This window comes from Leuciscus leuciscus, assembly GCF_965113295.1.
Source record: "Leuciscus leuciscus genome assembly, chromosome: 12".
NCBI lineage: Eukaryota > Metazoa > Chordata > Actinopteri > Cypriniformes > Leuciscidae > Leuciscus > Leuciscus leuciscus.
The window spans coordinates 37,355,684-37,376,286 of NC_138736.1; the positions used below are offsets into that span (position 1 = coordinate 37,355,684).

Below are 20,603 nucleotides of genomic sequence, written 5' to 3' on the forward strand. Positions count from 1 at the left end.
ACTTTTACGAGAGAGCGTAAAGTTTCTCAGGGGAGTGCAATACTTTTATGAGAGAGCGTAAAGTTTCTCAGGGGAGCGTAATACTTTTACAAGAGAGCTTAGTGTTTCTCAGGGTCCTGCAAATAAAACGTAAAATTTCTTGTGAACCGCATTACTTTTATGAGAGAACACACAGTTTCTCGGGCAAACGCAACTATACTTTTACGACAGAGCGTAAAGTTTCTCAGGGAGCGCAATACTTTTTTGAGAGACCGTAAAGTTTCTCAGGGGAGCGTAATACTTTTACGAGGGAGCGTAAAGTTTCTCAGGGGAGCGTAATACTTTTACGAGAGAGCGTAAAGTTTCTCACCGGAGCGTAATACTTTTACGATAGAGCGTAAAGTTTCTCAGGGAGCGCAATACTTTTATGAGAGAGCGTAAAGTTTCGCAGGGGAGCGTAATACTTTTACGAGGGAGCGTAAAGTTCCTCAGGGGAGCGTAATACTTTTACGACAGAGCGTAAAGTTTCTCAGGGAGCGCAATACTTTTATGAGAGACCGTAAAGTTTCTCAGGGGAGTGTAATACTTTTATGAGAGAGCGTAAAGTTTCTCAGGGGAGTGTAATACTTTTACGAGAGAGCGTAAAGTTTCTCAGGGGAGCGTAATACTTTTACGAGAGAGCGTAAAGTTTCTCAGGGGAGCGTAATACTTTTACGAGAGAGCGTAAAGTTTCTCAGGGAGCGCAATACTTTTATGAGAGAGCGTAAAGTTTCTCAGGGGACTGCAATACTTTTATGAGAGAGCGTAAAGTTTCTCAGGGGAACGAAATACTTTTATGAGAGAGCGTAAAGTTTCTCAGGGGAACGAAATACTTTTATGAGAGAGCGTAAAGTTTCTCAGGGGAACTAAATACTTTTATGAGAGAGCGTAAAGTTTCTCAGGGGAACGCAATACTTTTACGAGAGAGCGTAACGTTTCTCAGGGGAACACAATACTTTTACGAGAGAGCGTATAGTTTCTCAGGGGAACGCAATACTTCCCCTTTACGCTCTCAGGGGAGCGTAAAGATACTCGGGGTTAAATTTCTCGTGAACCACATTACTTTTACGAGAGAACACAAAGTTTCTTGGGGGAATGCAATACTTTTTTTACGTGCGAACGAACTTTTTTGCCAGAATATGCAAAGTTTCTCAGGGGACCGCAATACTTTTATGAGAGAACGCAAAGTTCATCATGCAAAGTTTCTCGGGGGAACGCAAAACATTTGCGAGATGACGTAAAAGCATTGACCCATTATCTTTCCTCCCATCTAATTTTTTTTCCCCACCACCATGTGGGCTTTGTGCAATGCTTTTACGAGAGAACGCAATAAACTCAAGATCATGTGTGTTTTCTTTTCTCTAGGCCAGAAACTAAAAGGAAAGCAGTTTTATGACTTTTCAGGACAGGTGTTCTGTGAGGAGGATTATTTGGTCTGTGGTCTGGTCTTGTTTATTAATTATTTCTTGCACTCAATTTAGAGGGCAAGAGTGCTTTTAATGCTTCTTTCTTTTCTAGTATTCCAGTGTCAAGCACTTTGCAGAGGTTTGCACATCCTGTGGATATTTAATCACAGATATGGTCAGTCTGAAAGCCATTTTGAGTGTTTAATGAATCTAATGGATCATGTGGCAGGTGGAAACATTAAATTAAATTAACTAAGATTACCTCTGACCCCTTTAGGTTCTCCAGGCTTTGGGAAAGTCTTTCCATCCCGACTGTTTCCGCTGTGTCATCTGTAACGAGACGCTGGAGGGACAGCCATTCAGTGTCGACACACAAAACAAGATATATTGTGTGAAAGACTACCACAGGTGAAGAACAATGCTGGCATATGGACACTTACAGTACGACACTTCACAGACAATGAATATATAATCTAATGATCAAATAATGAAGGTCTCCAAATCATTATGTCAAAATCAAATTTTGCATATATATTTATTAAATATTTTAGTCATTCATACCAAATGAACCCCAATTATAAGACATGAACATTTCTTCATTGACTCATTCATGCATTATGTAGTAATATTGATTTGTGTGTGTGTGTGTGTGTGTGTGTGTGTACTTGAACAGGTTTCTAGCCCAGACCTGTGCTGCATGTGAACAGTTAATCCTTCCCACTGAGGTATTTTATTATGATTATTATTATTTTGCAAATATCTTTTTATTTTTATGTAGAAGTATTTTTATGGCCATCATATATTTGATCTCATACACCTGTGATCATGATTTGAAATATTGATTTGAGTTTGTTAATGTCCACAGGGTTCAAATGAGATTGTGCGAGTGATGTCCATGGGCAAAAGCTACCATGTGGCCTGTTATGAAGGAAAAAGTGACATTTAATAACTGTATAGCCTATTTAATCCAGACTGAAGAAACTCTGTTCATAATTGTTAATTATTCAATATTCGTTATTTTCAGCTAAAATAGTCTCTTTTTAACATTCTTATATATATATATATATATATATATATATATATATATATATATATATATATATATATATATATATATATATATATATATGTCTTATATATATATATATATATATATATATATTAAGAAAAACTGGACATCTGATTTTGTAATTGTATTTAAATAAAATAAAATTATGTACTGACTATTGTAGTCTATGGTATCACTTTGTTGAGGACTTTTATTATGACATTACCGGAAGAGGCGGAAGTCCTCTATTGTTTTTTTCAACACTGATTTGACATTTGGCGCGTTCAGTGGAAAGTCGCAGTTTAGTGAGTGAGAATGAAGCATAAGCTCTCTTTTATATAATAAGATAAATATTCTCTTTTATATAAGATACATATGTCTCTATAACTGACATTGTCTTTTTATAGCGAGTCTGAAATACATGTTGATGTGTTCTATGAAGGAATTATAAACTCCGGTGTTTGGATGAGTTTGTATTTATATTGGTTTTCACGGATAAAGTGACCAAATGGATCGATACAATGATGTAAAAATCCTCCTGAAGAAATGGGAACAATCTTTCTTCCAAACAAACAGCAGAAAGCCCAATAAGGTATCGGGTATTGTTGTTGTATGTTATGCTATCTGTGGTTTCCTTGTCTTGTGTTTTATTTTCTTGTGCTCAGTATTATGTTTTTTAATGTTATGTTGTTTTATGTTTTATTGTGTTGTTTACTGATATATGTCATAGTTATTGTGGGTATATTCTGTCATTGACTGATATCTTTTTATGTCATAATGTACAAACATATCTTTTCTTTTGAAGGATGACATTGATAAAGCTCCAGAGGAGACGAGACGTAAGATTATTTTGTTGTGTTATCTTTGTTCATGTTGAGCTTTCATACTTTGTTTTTTTGTTTGTTTGTTTTAATTTTTGATTTGTGTGTTCTTGTGTTTGCAGAACTTTATAAAGAATATCGTTCTCTCAAAGAAGCAAAAGAAAGAAAGAGCTCAGAGGTGGAAGATCCATCAAACCCCCCGGAGAGTCACTCATCTACTACTGTGAGAATCTACTTCATTTTAACATTCATTATCAGCCATCTTTATAGTTTCTGAAGATAAGAACCGATCATATGTGTAGATCCAGTAAATGTTTACGTTCACTGTTTTAAGGGATCTGGATGCTGGGGATCTCACCTCAACCGGAAGAATCTGCCGGCTGCTTTGCCGAAACTCTCATCCGATGATAAAGAGACGCTGAAAGCTTCAGCTCAGTACTTTGGCATGAAGTTGAAGAACAATCTTGGAGCTTTAACAAAGGTGAATATGACTTATATGTATGAGCTGTGTAATACTACTTAAAAACTTAAAAACTATATCTTTATTTTTAGTCTTTTGAAAATGTGATGTTTATATATTTTTTCAGTCAGAGTACCAGTATTTGTTCCAAACAGCTGTTGTTATCATGTACTTTCTAAAAATAAAATAAGTAATAAATAGTCAAATAATAAAATTAAAGTCAGTGGAAACAGATCTATTTAATTAAAAAAGATATAATTTAAAATAATATAATTTATTTAATTATGTAATAATTTTTTACTAAATGTTTTTAGATGTTTTCGTAAAAAAAAAAAAAATAGTATATAGTAGTTGTTAATGTTTATTACGGCCTATTATATGGGTAAACATGTCCACTGATTATGACTGATTTTGACAATATTTTATATATTGTGAAATTTTTGTATTTTTTAAAATAATTTAGATTGAAAATGTTAACTTGTGCTGAACAAAATACAGTAAAAATGCCATTACAAATAATCAGTCTTAATAAGTGGAAACCGCTCTATAATTTAATTAAAAAGGGTATAATTTTATAAAAAGCATTTTGTTATATAGTTAAACATATTCAGAAACATTTACTCTGATTAGGATGTTGTAATGGCATCTTTTACTGTATTGTACTTCTTGCATTTCTCAACTTAATGGCGCTTTTCCATTACCAGTACCAGCTCAACTCGACTCGACTCGACTCGACTCGGCTCGGCTCGGCTCGCTTTTCGCTCCGTTTTCCATTGCAGATAGTACCTCCACAATAGTACCTGGTCGTCATAGCGACGCCGCAGGAAACTGCCGTGACTTAATCTTTTACGCGAGACGCGCGAGACACACCCGCTACCCACACACACAGGACAATGGAGGAAATCGAGTGTATGCTGTTTTTGGATGTTTTTGTTTTTGTTTTTGCTGTTTTTTATTCAGGATACTCCGTCTGGCGCGTGCAATGATGACGCAGTGAATAGTGACGATTCTCTCTGACCAATCAGCAGTCTGCTGTGTTTTCACGTCACATTTTAGTATCGCCTCAGCTCGCTCAGAACCGCGCCGGAGGTGGTACGAAAAAAAGTACCTGGAAGCAGGTACAGGTACAACTTTTACACAGTGGAAAACCAAACAGAGCCGAGTCGAGTCGAGCCGAGCCGAGCCGAGCCAAGGCGAGCTGGTACTGTGTAGTGGAAAAGCGCCATATATGACATTAATGGCTGTTTTGAACAAAAATAATGAATCTGACAGAAACAATTCGTAATAAATGTCATTTGGAGAAACAGGCTGCAGAATATCTGTCCTCTTATTTTATTGTCACATATGCTAAATTCTAGGAACGATCATTTTCTCTGAAAAAAGCTACAACCCCTCGCCGAACGCCAACCAAACCACTGCAGAACCCTCCAAACTCCAGCGCAGCACCTACAGATGTAGAGACTCACACACCGAAGTCAGCCAACACACAACCAGACCCCAGCGCTACGCCTGTACAGACGGTCAGCGCTGAGTTTGAGGATGAGCCATCGGATCCCTTCCCCTCCGTGACCCCCTCCAAATCCTGGTCTCCAGCTGTCGGATCCGCACACAAGAGTGTGGAAAGGCTCCAGTTCCTGAGGCAGTCCATGACCAAGAGGATTTCATCTGTGGACAGTGGCTGGCTTGCACGCTGCCAGGTCTTTGATGAGGTGGAGGAACCTCAGAAACCTGTTGCAGGGAATTCAGAGCTGATGAAAAACGATAATAGTTGTTTACCACCTACTGTTAGAAGCGAAACCGTGTCAACTCAGGGTCAAACATCCCCAAAGACTTCATTAGAGAAGAGTAAATCTGCCTTGTTAGAGGACGAAGCACAGAAAGGTCCTGTAGTGTCTTCAGTAAGGGACAATGTGGTGCTGGATGCAGAATTGGGCTCCCCGGGGCATCATGGTGAACGGGTATATCAAAAAGACACTGCAGCTCTCACTGGAGATGGCGAGACGTGTTCAGAGGAGCCCAATTCTCCTGCAAAAACTAAGAAACGCAAACCCAGGGCCAAAAAAGATCAAGACTCTGGGGAAAAACCACAGGCCGAAGGTGGCAAAAAAACAAAAGGTCGAAAAAGACAGAGGGACGATGATGTGGATGAATCTGAGGAGCAGGAAGGCGGAGTGAAAAAGAGAAGGAGAACTAAGAAAGGAGAGGCAGCTGGGGAGGATCAGCCCAAAAAAGGAGGGAAGAGGAAAGGGAAAGTTGATGAGGAGGAGGATGATGCTTCCAGCTCAGAGGAAAAGAAGACCCAGAAACGAGCGATTCCTCAGGAGAATCTGCTGGGAGAGGTGGATGAGGAGGAGGCCAGAGCCGCGAGATACACGATGAAGAACACCGCCAGGGGCAAGTGGGTACCATAAACTTGCCAATAGTTGTCACATATTTTTTATGTTTTATGATTCATTATTATTCATATCTTGAACCAGGCCTACCAAAAACACAGATGGGAACTTTGTGAAAATCAATTTGAAGAAGAAGTCCCATGTCAAAGGGTTTGCTTTGAGAGGGGCCGCAATGAGGAAACAGGTCAGAACATCGAACATCTAAGATCTTCTTTAAATGAAAAGTTTAAACAAAAATTCAAATTTTCATCATTTATGCAATCTTTTTGTAGTTCTAAACCCATATGATTTACCTTCTACAGTGAAACACAAATACAATTTTTTTTAAATAAATTTGAGCTGCCATTTTTGCACAGTCACAACATATATCTTCCATAACTCTTTAAAAGAACAAAAAAGAACCATAAAAGTGGTCAGAATTACATGTATATTACATTATAATCTTAAGATGTCATAAAATAGATTTAAGCGGTGAGTCTTTTCCCTCCATCATAGCTCTAAACTTCTGCCGTGTGGCATTGTTGATGTCAGATTTGATGCGTCTTGAGTTTTCAGGCAATTTTTGGGCAAATCACTCTTTCTTTCTTACTTTCTTTAAAAAAAAAAAGACTTTTTTACTTTTTCTTACTTACTTTTTTTTTTTTTCATTTGTTGAAATAAATCCTAAAAGAATGTTGTTAGGAACCTATGATATGATATGATTTTTGCGCATTTATACGGATTGTCCGTCCAGAAGTATGACCAACATGAATTGAGTAAATCCTAAATGAAGGAAAGTATTTAAATAATTTAAATGGTTAAAAAATTATATTATAATTGTATTAAATGCTTAAACTCTGTTTATAAAATGTTTTTTATTGTGTAGTTCACGTATGCTTTATAATTGCAGATGTACATGCAGAAGTTCCAGCTGAAGGGTGAACGGTTCGGCGGTGGGTTCGGGAGGGGGAGGGGCAGGGGCCAGTTCGGTGGCTTCAATCGTCAGGGCGATAGCTGTTACAAGTGTGGCGGGACGGGTCACTGGGCACGAGACTGTCAAGGAAGAGGTGAGACGAGGCTGCCCGGGTCACATGACTCTGCTCTCATGAATATGCGATTATGTTAATGATATCATGTGCCTGGGTTTGTGTTGCAGCTCCTGTCGTGAGTTCTGCAGAGCAGGAAACCCCAGTAGAGGAGGAGGAGTTTGAGCTGCCCACGCTGGAGGAAGTTGCCCGGGCGACAGGAACTCTGCGCTCAGAGCCTATTGGTGGGTCTGCATGGGTCACATGTTCACATACTGGGACAGATGCCACACTTTCTGCAGTCAATTGTCACAAAACTCCCTAGCATGATATATTGCAATATGACTTAAGGCAATAGTTCAGAGTGAAGCTCAGCACTGTTCGCGCTCATTTACTGTTCGTCTGGGGAAATTTACCGTATGATTTTTCACATAGCAGCGCATATCGCAGAAAAACTTTTTCATGCAGCCCTACTAGCAACCATCCAGAACACCAAAGGAACTGGATAGCAATGTGCAAAAACATTTAGAACAACATCATGGCAACCAATGTTTTGTTTTCTTGCCACAGTGGCTCCTCCTGTTGTGGGCGGGGACTCTTCTGAGAAGGTGGAGCAAGGGGAGGAGATTCTGCTCAACATCATGAGACCCGATTATGAGCGGCCTGCCCCTCCTCCACCTATGGAGCCGCTCTACACACCAAAGGATGATGGGAAAGTTCAAGGTACTTGAACTGTCTTTAAGAGCTTTAATGGTCAGTAAGAGCTTTATTCTGTGCTAATGTCCCTATTTATTCTCTTTCTTCTCCTGTGATTGTTCACAGATGTCCCTCCAGAGGTGTACGAAGCGCTCCAAGACTTTGGTTACAAGTCCTTCAGGCCTGGTCAGGAGACGGCCATCATGAGAATCCTGTCAGGTGGGAGGAAGTTATTAGAAGCTCGAGGCATTACTGCATTTCTTTATTTCCTTTTTTGGCTTGTGACAGTGGAGTGTCATGTTGGGGGGAAAAAAACCAAGTCTGCATTTTCCACGTGTCTCTGTGTGAATAAGCTCAGTTTGGTCTACTACACATATTCAAGCACACGTGAAGCTCGTGTTGTTTTCAGCGTCTGCTGTTACACTGTTTACATCTGGTATTAAAATGCTTTTTGGTCGATCGGATCACAAATAGACGAGGGAGACACATTCTCGTTTTAATTCGTTTCTTTTGTCCACTTTCAACCACTTCTGTCCTGATTTCTTTGAGGGAAGGGTCTATGGGCGGGTACATTTTTGTGTTTTTTCAGATCTTTCGATATAATGGACAAAATAAGCTCACAATTTACATGTGAACGTGCGGAGAGACGCAGCTTTAGTCGGCCGCAAACCAGCCGAACGCTGTGAGTGTGTGTTAGAAATCAGGAATGGTGGGAGAACATTGTGCTTGGTACGTTTTTCATCTTCAAACCAAACTTAGGTCTCCAGCTGACAAAGTTTAAATCCCGTCTGGCTAGAGCTCTTCCCATAATGTTCACGCATTAGATCAGTATGCGGAGAGTAGACGGTCTTTTGTGGCTGTTCGACCACATGAGAGTTTACACTATGAAAGCAATCCAGTCGAATGTGTTTTCAACTACCTCTGGAAGCGGTCGAAAGTGGACAAGCTCAAAATGTTTTAGACCACGTTTACAGCTGTCTTTCTTTAGCATCGTCCACTTGTGATCCGATCGACCAAAACGCTTCTTAATACCAGTTGCAAACAGGGCCTGTATGAGGACATGAACAGTTTAACCTCATCTCCACAGAGTTAACTTCCGAGGCATTTACCATTTAATTTGATAAATTACTATGCGACAGAGAAAGATTCCCAAAAACCTCATTTTGATTTCAAACCACATTTAAAAGGATTTTCTGCTAAATTTTGCTGTTGAGGAGACTTTCAAAAAAATTATTTTAGTATGTTCAAATAATTTTTTTTGCTGTTCAGACAACCTAAAAAAAACAAATGAATTTGAGTCTGAAGTGAAGTGTGCACAGACGCTGAGTAAAGCCGGTGCTCTGATCTATTGGTGGTTTTGTTTTGGTCTAGGTCTGTCCACACTGGTAGTTCTGTCCACTGGAATGGGAAAGTCTCTGTGCTACCAGCTTCCGGCGTACCTGTACGCCCAGAGGTCAAAGTGCATCACGCTGGTGGTGTCTCCTCTGGTGTCTCTGATGGACGATCAGGTACGTCTGACTCTGCAGTGGGAATTGAATTCTTATTAATTTAATAAGCAAATGAAATGAGGCACAGTATTGCTGTTTTAATTATTATTTAATTATATATATCGTGTCGATGAAAATTATTAAGAGCATTTAGATTAAAACATCTCGTGGAAGGTTAAAGCTAGGGATGGGCATTTTTCAAAAATATTGCATTCGAATATTCGGGCTCATAAAATTCGAATATTCGAATATTCGTTTATTTAAATGACGTTTAACGAAAAATACGTTATTTTTTAAGGTAATTTTTTTTTTACGTTTTGGCACCATTTCTGAAGAAGCTTACGATTAGGCAATATACACAACAAGCTTACAACATGTGTTAAAGTTTTCTTTTAATTGAAAACATTAAACAGTAGGCCTATCGCTATGTGTAAACAAAAAAAATATAAGAACAAAAGGATATAAGCTCAAGCAGCGCGAACGGAAAAAAACGCCTAATAAAGCAGAGTAGCAGATTGCGCCAGTTATCGTACAGAACGTACTCACACACTCGAGTCAGCATATGATTATCGTGTTTATATTGTTTCACGTTTATGTTGAGAAAAACAATAATATCCACATGGAGGGACGCCGCGAGCAATTTATGCTCGAGTGAGAAAACGCGCTGCGCTGACAGACGTTTCAGAGAAACAAAGATAACGGTGTTCTAGTTCTAAGTTTCTAACAGCACCTTGCGTTTTCTGTTCTTAAACCTCTCTCTCAAAGAAAACTTAAAGGAAGAATATACCTCAAAATCATTTTACTATTAGATAAGTTATCATCTCGGATCACTCGCACTACAGCTGCGCTTACCTGCAGTCGTGATGCAGTGATAGACAGCTGTCTTTCCTCAGTCGACTGCTGTTTGGATTTCATGTGATTTCTCATTGTGGTGATGATATTATAATTCCAGATTAATTAATTAATTTGATCAAAAGTAATTCCATTTAGTAACCTCATTTTCGACTAGTAATTCCAAACTTCGCGAGGCAGACGACGACATTATGATAAAATACAAACAACTTGTTAAACATGTGCCACAGTGCCACCCAGTGCATTTAATTATAACTGCGAGTTAGTGCTTGGGATTTATCAGGGATTCACTGCATTTACGACCCGCAAAGTATTTACGGCTTCATAAATTCGATAAAATTCGAATAGTATTTTATTTTTCGAATAATAAATACAGATCGAATATTCGAAAATTCGAATATTCGTGCACATCCCTAGTTAAAGCAGCCGTGTAAAGTGTTTTTGCTTCATTTTTACATTGTTTGTGAAGCTTTCTGGACTCCCGTCGAAGCTGAAAGCCGCCTGCATCCACTCCAACATGTCTAAGAAACAGAGAGAGACGGCCATTGAGAAGGTACAAGAATATGAAGTACTCTTTAAATGATATGTAGCATGTCTTTTAATACAGTAATAAAGGATATGGCAATAAACCACGTTAAAGGACAAGTTCGGTATTTTACACTTAAAGCCCTGTTTACAGATCGTATCTGATGAAATAGAATGGTTAAGATTCAAATTTGGACACATGCTGCTGTCCCGAGAATTTTAGGTTTATTTCGCTTCACCCCCCCACCAGTACAATGGTTGTCTATATGCACTGGAAGATTCCGTCCTAAAAACACATTAAACTTTCGTTTACAAAGACGTGAAACTCACCGAGTGGTCAGGGGTGTTCACTGATATGTTCCATCAAAAATCGCTGAAAAAGATGCATTCCAACAGGTTTTATCGTAGTTTTTGTCCAACTCCATTGACTTGTATAGGACGTGCTGTGAGACCGCAGCACCTTTACGGTATTACTCCGCCGCTTCTTCTTCTGCTTTTTCTGTGTATTCAATGAAATGCCCGTGGTTTGCTTGCAATTGGCAAAGGTGCATTATCGCCACCAACTGGGCTGGAGTGTCTATTATTCAAGCTCTCAACGGAAGAATCACGGGTGTGACGCGTTTGGCAAAATAGGTCCACAAAAGCGAAATAAACCTAAAATTCTCGGGACAGGAGCATGTGTCCAAATTTTTATCTTAACCGTTCTATTTCATCAGATACGATCTGTAAACAGGGCTTTAAGTGTAAAATACCGAACTTGTCCTTTAAGTTTTCGTTTAGTTAACGATAACAACTCCTAACCTGACCAGTAACAGCGTCACACATCAAAACATTTAGATGTTCACTTCTTGATGCATCTTTACTAGTCAGGACTCTGTGTCTTAGTTGATGTGTGTTATTGTGTGTGTAGGTGAAGGCCGGTGAGGTGCATGTCCTGCTGTTGTCTCCCGAAGCGCTGGTCGGTGGAGGTCACTCAGGGTCAGGGTGTCTCCCGCCTGCAGACCAGCTTCCCCCGGTGGCCTTCGCCTGTATCGACGAGGCTCACTGCGTGTCTGAATGGTCGCACAACTTCCGACCCTGTTACCTGAGACTGTGCAAGGCGAGTCTCTCAAATGTATTGGAGTTTTCTGCATTCCATCAGTGCAAAATCAATGTGAGTTTGTGTTGTTTAGGTGCTCAGGGATCGGTTGGGTGTGCGTTGTCTGTTGGGTCTCACCGCCACGGCCACTCTGTCCACGGCGCTGGACATCGCCCGACACCTGGACATCAGCGACCAGGATGGCATCGCTGTGCGCTCTGCCGCTGTCCCTCACAACCTCCAGCTGTCCGTGTCCATGGACAGAGACAAAGATCAGGTGCGTTTTTATGTTAGCAGTCGCACCGCAGAGCAAGTCAGATGCAACTAAACAACATGAAACCTTCAAATTTAGCTGAAAACAGCGATTATTAGGATCATAGATTATGTGGATGACTGGTTACAGTTGTTTTGGTGGCATATTTCACCTATCATGGTCATACAGTTGTAGATATTTGAGTATTGTTTAGTGGCATTTTGTCTTCACAAGATACAGGACAATTAGGCATTACGGATCACATCTAAAAAATAGGGTGTCATGACAATTTTCACACTAATAGTTCAGATGGAAAAAAAGTTTGTCCAGAAAATTCAAAATGGATGAGAAATGCTAAATATATATTACATTTTTTATTGTATTTACATATATAAACTATAATAAATTAAATATATATATATATATATATATATATATATATACTAAAATATCAGTGTTATTTTAGTATTATTTATATACTGTTATAGTACTTATTACAGTTTTTCTGAATCGCTAAAACACTAAACTCCATTCTCTGAACCAAATTCTCAATAGCCTAAACCAATTTGTCGAATAAATCACTATTTCTACAAAACCTTAAACAAGTTCAGGCAGTTAGACACTGTTTGCAGATCTCAGGCACTCTTTCTCACATTCTCACTTATTAAAACACATTTCACACAGTGATACATTTGTGTTGCAAAAGAGGCAAAAGTTACACACATCTACAACACTTGTAATCGTTTACACACAACAATTCAAAATTGTTCACACTTATTTCTAATGATGTGACCAAACCAACTGTATAATATGAGCCAGTTCAGAGTGTACAGGTGACACAGGTGCACTGATGATATGAACAATATATGGAAACAATCTGAGAGGGAGAGGAGGAAGAGGACAAGAAAGCAAGGTGTGGACCGTGTTGTCAGAGTGCTGAATGCGTCAGACTAGACTAGAAGGTTTTTTCCTTTGTCTGGCAAGAGATAACATTGTCTGTGATGTGGACAAAGTCCTCAGGCCAGAGCCAGCAGGAAGACATTATGCTGAAGCTGAATCAATCTCTCATTGACCTTGATTTTGCAGTTGCACAACGTACAGTATGTGAGTGTACCGTAACATGCTTTTCATTTAGAGTTTTATTTGACCTTTTGCAGTTGGACTGCAGTATTTTTACACTATGCAAGTGCTGAATAGACAGACATTCAATAGGTCTAATATTCAATATTCAGTACAATACTATACTTGCAGTGCATACAGTATACAATATATTCACATTACTCAGTTACTTTTTATGTAATTGCAAAAATTGTTTACTGTACAATATCATTTTATTTCTGTAACTTTCTGGATGCTGTGTTCTCCTTTTTTTATGTAGTGTCTAATGATCTATAGTGCTTATTTTATTGACTCGTGTGTATGATCTGAAAGCAATGTTTGATTTTGAGTACAGGTGAAATGGTTTTGAAGCAGTTGTTTGCCAGAAGAGTCAATGGTTTTGTGAGTTTTGTTTTGAAAATTTGGATTTGTGTTTAATGTTGTGAGAAAATGGCTGAAGGTTTCAAGAAATGTGTCTTAGCAATTGTGAAAAACTGTAATATTTTGAATTTTATTTTTTGCTTTTGTATTTATATATACATTTATATTTATTAAGGTTAAATTTGTTTTTATTAGATTTTTAGTTTTGAATTTAAGTACTTTGACTTAAACATATTGTATTTGAGTTAGTTCCCAAAGCAACCATTTTAATTTAATTAATTTTTTAATTAATTTTAATTAAATTAAATAATTAATTTTTTAGCTTTATTTCAATTATTAAAAAAACCTTTTAAATGGTTTTCAAGTTTTTAGTTAACAATGACAACACTGATTTTTTAATTTATTTTTTATATCTGCACCAAAACAGATCTGGTCCTGAATTGACATTATTCTTTGAATTCATCGTCAGTAAAACATCGCAATAAAAATGGATCATTGTGGTACAATATTTTGAACTTGGTTTGAGATCTTTCAGAAAGAACAGAACATATTTTTTCATGCAGTAAATTCAGAGCTGTAAGAAATGTCTCAATGTTTTCAACTGTTTTCTCCTACAGGCTCTAGTGTGTTTGCTGAAGGGCGAACGCTTTGGCGCTCTAGAGTCGGTGATCGTGTACTGCACCAGGCGAGAGGAGACGTCCCGTATCGCTGCACTGCTGCGCACCTGCCTGCAGGGGGTGATGTTGAGAGAGTCGTCCAAACCAGCACCAAACAATGAGGACGACAACCCTGTGGGGAAGAAGAAGAAAGCTCTGGGTATGATACATGACTGTCATGCATAACACTCCAGCTTGTTTGCTTTATTTTGAGGTTTTAATGCCATTTCTCCCTCTCAACTCAGCCAGGAAGAAGATCCGTAAGCCGCTGAAGTGGATCGCGGAAGCGTATCACGCTGGGATGTCTGCGTCGGAGAGGCGGCGAGTGCAGAATAACTTCATGTGCGGGGAGCTGCGTGTGGTGGTGGCCACCGTGGCCTTCGGGATGGGCTTGGACAAATCGGACGTGCGTGGGATCGTCCACTACAACATGCCCAAGAGCTTCGAGAGCTACGTGCAGGAGATTGGCCGAGCGGGACGTGACGGACACCCGGCGCACTGCCACCTGTTTCTAGACCCAGAGGTCTGTGCATGTGTGGTACTTTCATTCATGATTTCACAGTAGTAGCAAGATTTTAATGTAAGACACTGGCGTAAAAGAGGAATTATCAGCAGACCTCAGAAATTGCACAATAGCTGCTTTGGATCTAAAACCTATAATACATTTCTATATTAATAACAAATAGCAAACAGAGTTGGATCTACACACCATGAACAAACTCCATAAAATCAGTCCCAATGTTGGGAAAAGAAGTTTCTATCATTTTTCAAATCGATGGGAACAGATGATTTATACCCGTTGCCAAATAGGCCATTTCAGGATATCAGGAGAAGATCCACCAACATGTTCTCTGTGTCAAAATCCTTGATCCCTGAAGCATGTTTTATTAGACTGTGCTGGACTAGTCATTTTAGTTCCTTAAACCTATTTTATTTCGGGTTTAAGGAACATGTATAACTCTGACCTGTACCACCTGACTGCTGCAGATTCATTTCAGCGTTGATAGTTTTGACATAGAAACGCATAAATCCTAGTGTGAGGACGTGATCATCTCAGGACCGAATGCAATGATTGGACAAAAATGTTTTGGTCCTGAGACTTTGTTGGAAACTTTTATTCCTTCATCGAAGCAAAAACCAGGAGACTTGAGATGGATTTTATAAGCAGAAGAGATTTATTCTTCCATGTCTGTAGTTCATCAGGTCTGTAGTTCATCATCATCAAGTCTGACTCAAGACAGTTGCCTTGCACTTTTATACACATTTAGGGGGAGGGATTTACATTGAGGTAGAACAAAGCATGCAAATTAAGTATACAGGTTAAGGAACCCGCCCGACTCCAGCTTGTTACCAGTCTCAATCCAATCAGCATAACCATTCAAACGCATATGTGCTAATCCAATCAGCCCAACGATTTATCGTCTAGGGCTGGGGCTCGAGCCATTAAAGACAAAAGGTGACTTACAATAGAGAAAAACAGGACTGGCAGAAACTGTTGTTACTATTATCCTAACCTAACCTTAAAATGCTAACTTCAATGTACTCAACTTTTACTGTTGCAACCTAAATTAAACATTTCATAAATTTGTAATACAACAACTTCCACAAAACATACTGTTATATGTACGTTTAGACAGTTAGACCACTTCATTATTGATTGCTATCAGGATGTGAAGAGTTTCAACCAGCATAACAAAAAATTACCTTTAAGTTTACATTTTATCTTCTGATATTTATATTTTACTTCAGCTTTATTTCAGTTAGCAAAATCAATTTATAATAGTTTCCATTTTTTATTTTAGTGTACAATAACAACACTGCAATAACTTTTTTTTGTTTTATTCTGTTATTTGTGTTTAGGGAGCAGATTTGCACGAGCTGCGCAGGCACATCTACGCAGACACGGTGGATTATTATACCGTGAAGAAACTGGTGCAGAAGGTTTTTCCTCCGTGTAAATGCCGACAGATTCAGCAGAAGCAGCGAGATTTGGAACAGGTGAAACTAGAGTAATTACAAAAATATATGTGTGATGTATGAGTGTATGAGTTGTGTTGAGGTCTGACTGTCCCTCCCTGTAGGCTGCAGAAGTATCTGACTGGGAGTTACTGGAGATGGAGGTTTGTGCGGACACTGATTCACACCAGCAGAGGAGCGAGACAGTGACTCCCACAGAACAACACACACACACTCCACACGAGCACAACAAACCAACACAGACAGCCGAGGAGAGCGACGGAGGGCTGAAACTGAGTGACGAGTGTTTACAGCGGCCATGTCACACACACGAGAGAGCCATTCCCATGCAGGAGACCGTGGAGGCCCTCGACATCACGGAAGAGAGTGAGAAGACTTACAGAAACATGAGATGAAGTGCTTTAACACAGTAGATCTGAGGGTAGACGACATATTTGAAGGGATCGATCTCCTAAAAATCGCCCTCCTGTATTTTTTAGATCTCCATCTAGGAATAGAATGTCGTGTAATTGATTAAGATATGTGTCCACCTCACAAATTATTGCAATATACAGCAGTCAACATTTAAAGTGGATCAAAAAAGGTCATCAAAGTTGTTCTTAAGACAAGAACAGGGATTGTTCAGAATTCATGTATAACTTTGATGAAAGGTTTTGATCCACTTCAAATGTTGACTACTGTAATTTATTCTGATCTCGCCAAAAATTGCATTAAAATACACTAGGATTCTTTGATGAATGGAAAGTTCAAAAGAACAGCATTTATTTGAAATAAGTGATTAAATTGTGATTTTTGGGTGAACTATTCCAAATGAAATCTGGCGTCGTCTTCAGTTAAGATCTGTATGGCTCATTATTGGTGTGTACGTGTGTGTGTTCAGGTCTGGAGACTCTGTTGTGTTACCTGGAGCTTCATCCTCAGCAGTGGGTGGAGCTTCTCCATCCGACTCTCTCCGTCTGCAAGCTGCAGTGTTACGGCGGTCCTCAACAACTGCGCAAAATCACCAGACTGTACGTCACACTCTCACAGCATGTGTATAAGAGCTCTTCAGGGGTGTGTGTGTGGTAACTCTGCATGTGCTCAGGTGTCCTCCGGTCGCTGTGACGCTGGCGAGGAAACGCATGGCGGGGGAGCGTGTGGAGTCATGTGACGCTGTGGAGTTTGACGTGGTGGAGCTGGCGGACACTATGGGCTGGCAGCTTCCTCTGGTGAAGAGAGGTCTGAGACAGCTGCAGTGGGGCTCAGGTGAGAGGAACACACTCATCTACAGATAGCTTTATATGACCTCCGTGATACAAATCTATTTACCTTTCCCTAATTGTCATGTAAAAGAGTTTATGGCAGTAATAAAGAGTTGATTAGAAGATTAATAAATAATTAAACGTGGGCTGGAAACAAACCTCTGTTATCTTTTATTATGTTGTATTCTGTTTGGTTTGGTTCTATTCTATTATGTCGTGTGCTTTTCTGTTTATTTTATTTTGCTCTATTCTGTCCTATTCTATTATGTTTAATTGTCTTATTTTGCACTCTATTCTATTTTGTTATATTCAATTATGCTGTGTTCCTTTTTTTCTATATTCTATTCTATTTTCTATTTGATTATGTTGTTTTCTGTTTTATTCTACACTATTCTATTATGTTGTGTGCTTTCGTTCTATTTTATTTTGCTCTATTCTGTTATATTGCCCTTTTCCATTCCATTCCATTTTTTTTTTTTGAAACATTGGGAAGAAATACAATAGCCAGATTTACATTACCTCATGGTCACAGTTCCAGTCTGTGATCTAGACCAAAGTTCTTTTCCATTCCATTTTACTCTTCTGTTCTATTTTAATTGTTTTATTCTATTCTATTATGTTGTACTCTAAAAATGGCATAGCATAATAGAATACAATAAAACAGAATAGTTATTAAATTTATGTTGTTGTATTGTCTATTTTATTATGTTATGACAATTTTATTTGACTGTTCTGTTCTGTTCTATTATTTTGCACTCTATTATGTTGTTCTATTCTATTATGTTGTGTTCCTTTGTGTTCTATTTTATTATGTTGTGTTCTATTATATTGTTTTATTCTATTACTATTCTATTGTTGTGTGCTTGCTTTTCTGTTATATTCTGTTCTGTTCTATTATGTTACCTTTTTCTGTTCAATTTTATTTTGCTCTATTTTGTTTTATTCTATTCTATTGTTATGCTATTCTATTAGAGTGATTCTATTTTTGAATCACTCTAAAGGCATGATTCTGCCTCTCTGTTCTGTTTTATTCTATTTGACTCTGTTTTGTTCTGTTCTATTTTCTGATGTTGTGTTCTGTTCTATGATGATGTGTATGTTGTGATGTTTTGTTTTGTTCTATTTTCTGATGTTGTGTATGTTCTGATGTTGTGTATGTTCTGATGTTGTGTATGTTGTGATGTTTTGTTTTGTTCTATTTTCTGATGTTGTGTTCTGTTCTATGATGTGTATGTTCTGATGTTGTGTATGTTGTGATGTTTTGTTTTGTTCTATTTTCTGATGTTGTGTTCTGTTCTATGATGTTGTGTATGTTCTGATGTTGTGCATGTTGTGATGTTCCGTGTGCTGTGATCTCCTCAGGCTCGTATGGAGGCACAGGCAGGAGCGGTGTCCACGTGGAGTTCTCGGCGCTGTCCTTCTACTTCCGCTCGTATGGTGACCTGACGCCGGACGAGCTGGACGCGGTCGGGGCGTTCCTGCACGGGAGAGTGATGGCGCAGGAGAGGACTCAGCTGTACCAGCTCAAAACCTGCTTCAAAGCCTTCCGCAGGTCAGACCGTCACACACACTCCACATCGCTCATCTCAGCACTCACGCTGCTTTATTGGAAGTCGCTTTGGATAAATGCATAAATGGAAAAAGTGATCATTTATCCAGCTGAATTATAGCAATGTTTTAAAGTGCCACAGTTTTTAAGAAAAGCAGAAAAGCCTTCTTCCAAAAACATTTACCGACCACAAACTTTTGAACGGTAGTGTATTTTGAAAATCTTGTTGACTTTCACTTATAGAGCATTTAGCATTCAAAGGTCATTTCAAGATTTGCATATTAAAGTGTGATTGGTCTTTTACATGCACTGACATTTGACTTGAGGGAATGGCATCATCTTTAATATCTCTTCCTGTATGTGTGTGTGTGTGTGTGTGTGTGTGTAGCGTTGCGTACCGTAACTGCAGTCAGTGTATGGATGATCTGGAGGAGAGCAGGAGTCACGATCTCAAAGAGCTGCTGCGCGATTACTTTGACAAGAGGAGAAACCTGGACCTGAGCAAACCCTATCAGGAGGAAGAGGATGAGGAGGAAGAGCTCAACAAATGCAAGGTGTGACTCTTTCACAGTTTCATCTTGAGCAGATGCTTATGATGTGTCATATCGTGTTAATGCTGATGTTGGTCGTGTTGTGTCCTCAGATGAGGGACTGGGAAGGGCAGATCTGTGCTGACATCAGAGGTTTCCTGTCCGGTCGCAGCGACGAGAAGTTCTCCGGTCGAGCCGTGGCCAGAATATTCCACGGCATCGGTGTGTTTCTCCTCTGATATTTTTCTCAACTAGGGGTGTGTGATGTGTATCGTCAATGATAATATCGTAATTGTTGTTTTAACAAAGTGGAAGCTAACATAATAGAGTATGTAGAAAACTAGAGTTGCATGATTAATCGATAAAAGATGAAGTGTAAATTAATGTAAATGCAGCATCTGTGCCACTTCTGCAGTGAAAAAGTTTTTTTTTCTTGTTTTCAGTGGCATTGCATACATAGGTTATAATTTTTACATTTAAAGGTGCAAAAGTTCTGATATGATTTTTTGTTTCATTTTTTACATCACAAAAATAAACGGGTGTGTAGACTTGCACACCTGTCGTCATGGCTTCATTTGAGAGTAATTGAGCATGTGCTCGTCTCCTCCTGCAGGAAGTCCGTGTTATCCAGCGCAGGTGTACGGACGCGACCGCAGATACTGGAGGAAATACATTCAGTTCGATTTCAATGAGATCATTCGTTTAGCCACTCTGGAGATCATTAGAACGAGGTGACGTGATCACATGATCATCTGTGTCAAACTCAAACCACAATCTGAATTAATTTATTTGTGCTGTTATTATTTTTGTAAATGTTCACATGTTGTGTTTTATGACTTTATACAAAATAAAGACTTGTTTCTGGTGAGTCAGAGTGAGATCAGTTGTAGTTGCTCAGTGTGTCCTATAGGGAGCGCTATTGTGCTGTTTTCTGTCCGGATTCATTCTAGTCACATGACACATACTAAACATTCCCCAACAGGCATCAGGTATTAATGTTTCTAATCACTTGTATAATCTAAATTCATCACAGACACATCTTCCGCCGCATGTTTTGTGTGTTTCTTCTACAGTTAGCCTGTAATTACACTCATTACATATGAATATAAACAGACTCCGGATTTGTAAAA

At 39.0% G+C, this 20,603-nt stretch overlaps 1 protein-coding gene and 1 long non-coding RNA gene across 2 annotated transcripts; both read left to right on the forward strand.

Moving 5' to 3' along the window:
• Window positions 1-1,389: 1,389 nt before the first annotated feature.
• LOC309511721 lies at window positions 1,390-2,365 on the forward strand. Its single transcript, XR_014210755.1, has 4 exons — window positions 1,390-1,599; window positions 1,702-1,865; window positions 2,098-2,149; window positions 2,290-2,365. It is a non-coding gene; the product is annotated as an uncharacterized lncRNA (long non-coding RNA).
• A 389-nt stretch (window positions 2,366-2,754) lies between these two features.
• Window positions 2,755-20,364, forward strand: recql4 (RecQ helicase-like 4). Its single transcript, XM_082186946.1, has 24 exons — window positions 2,755-3,064; window positions 3,278-3,311; window positions 3,416-3,516; window positions 3,628-3,774; window positions 5,112-6,151; window positions 6,231-6,330; window positions 7,036-7,192; window positions 7,282-7,395; window positions 7,721-7,873; window positions 7,973-8,065; window positions 9,218-9,354; window positions 10,655-10,738; window positions 11,621-11,809; window positions 11,883-12,065; window positions 14,138-14,336; window positions 14,422-14,699; window positions 16,037-16,174; window positions 16,258-16,519; window positions 17,034-17,163; window positions 17,238-17,398; window positions 18,757-18,946; window positions 19,332-19,497; window positions 19,587-19,695; window positions 20,087-20,364. Exons 1-24 carry the CDS (start codon window positions 2,981-2,983, stop codon window positions 20,206-20,208), a joined length of 4,371 nt encoding a protein of 1,456 aa, XP_082043072.1. The 5' UTR covers window positions 2,755-2,980; the 3' UTR covers window positions 20,209-20,364.
• The last annotated feature ends 239 nt before the right edge of the window (window positions 20,365-20,603 follow it).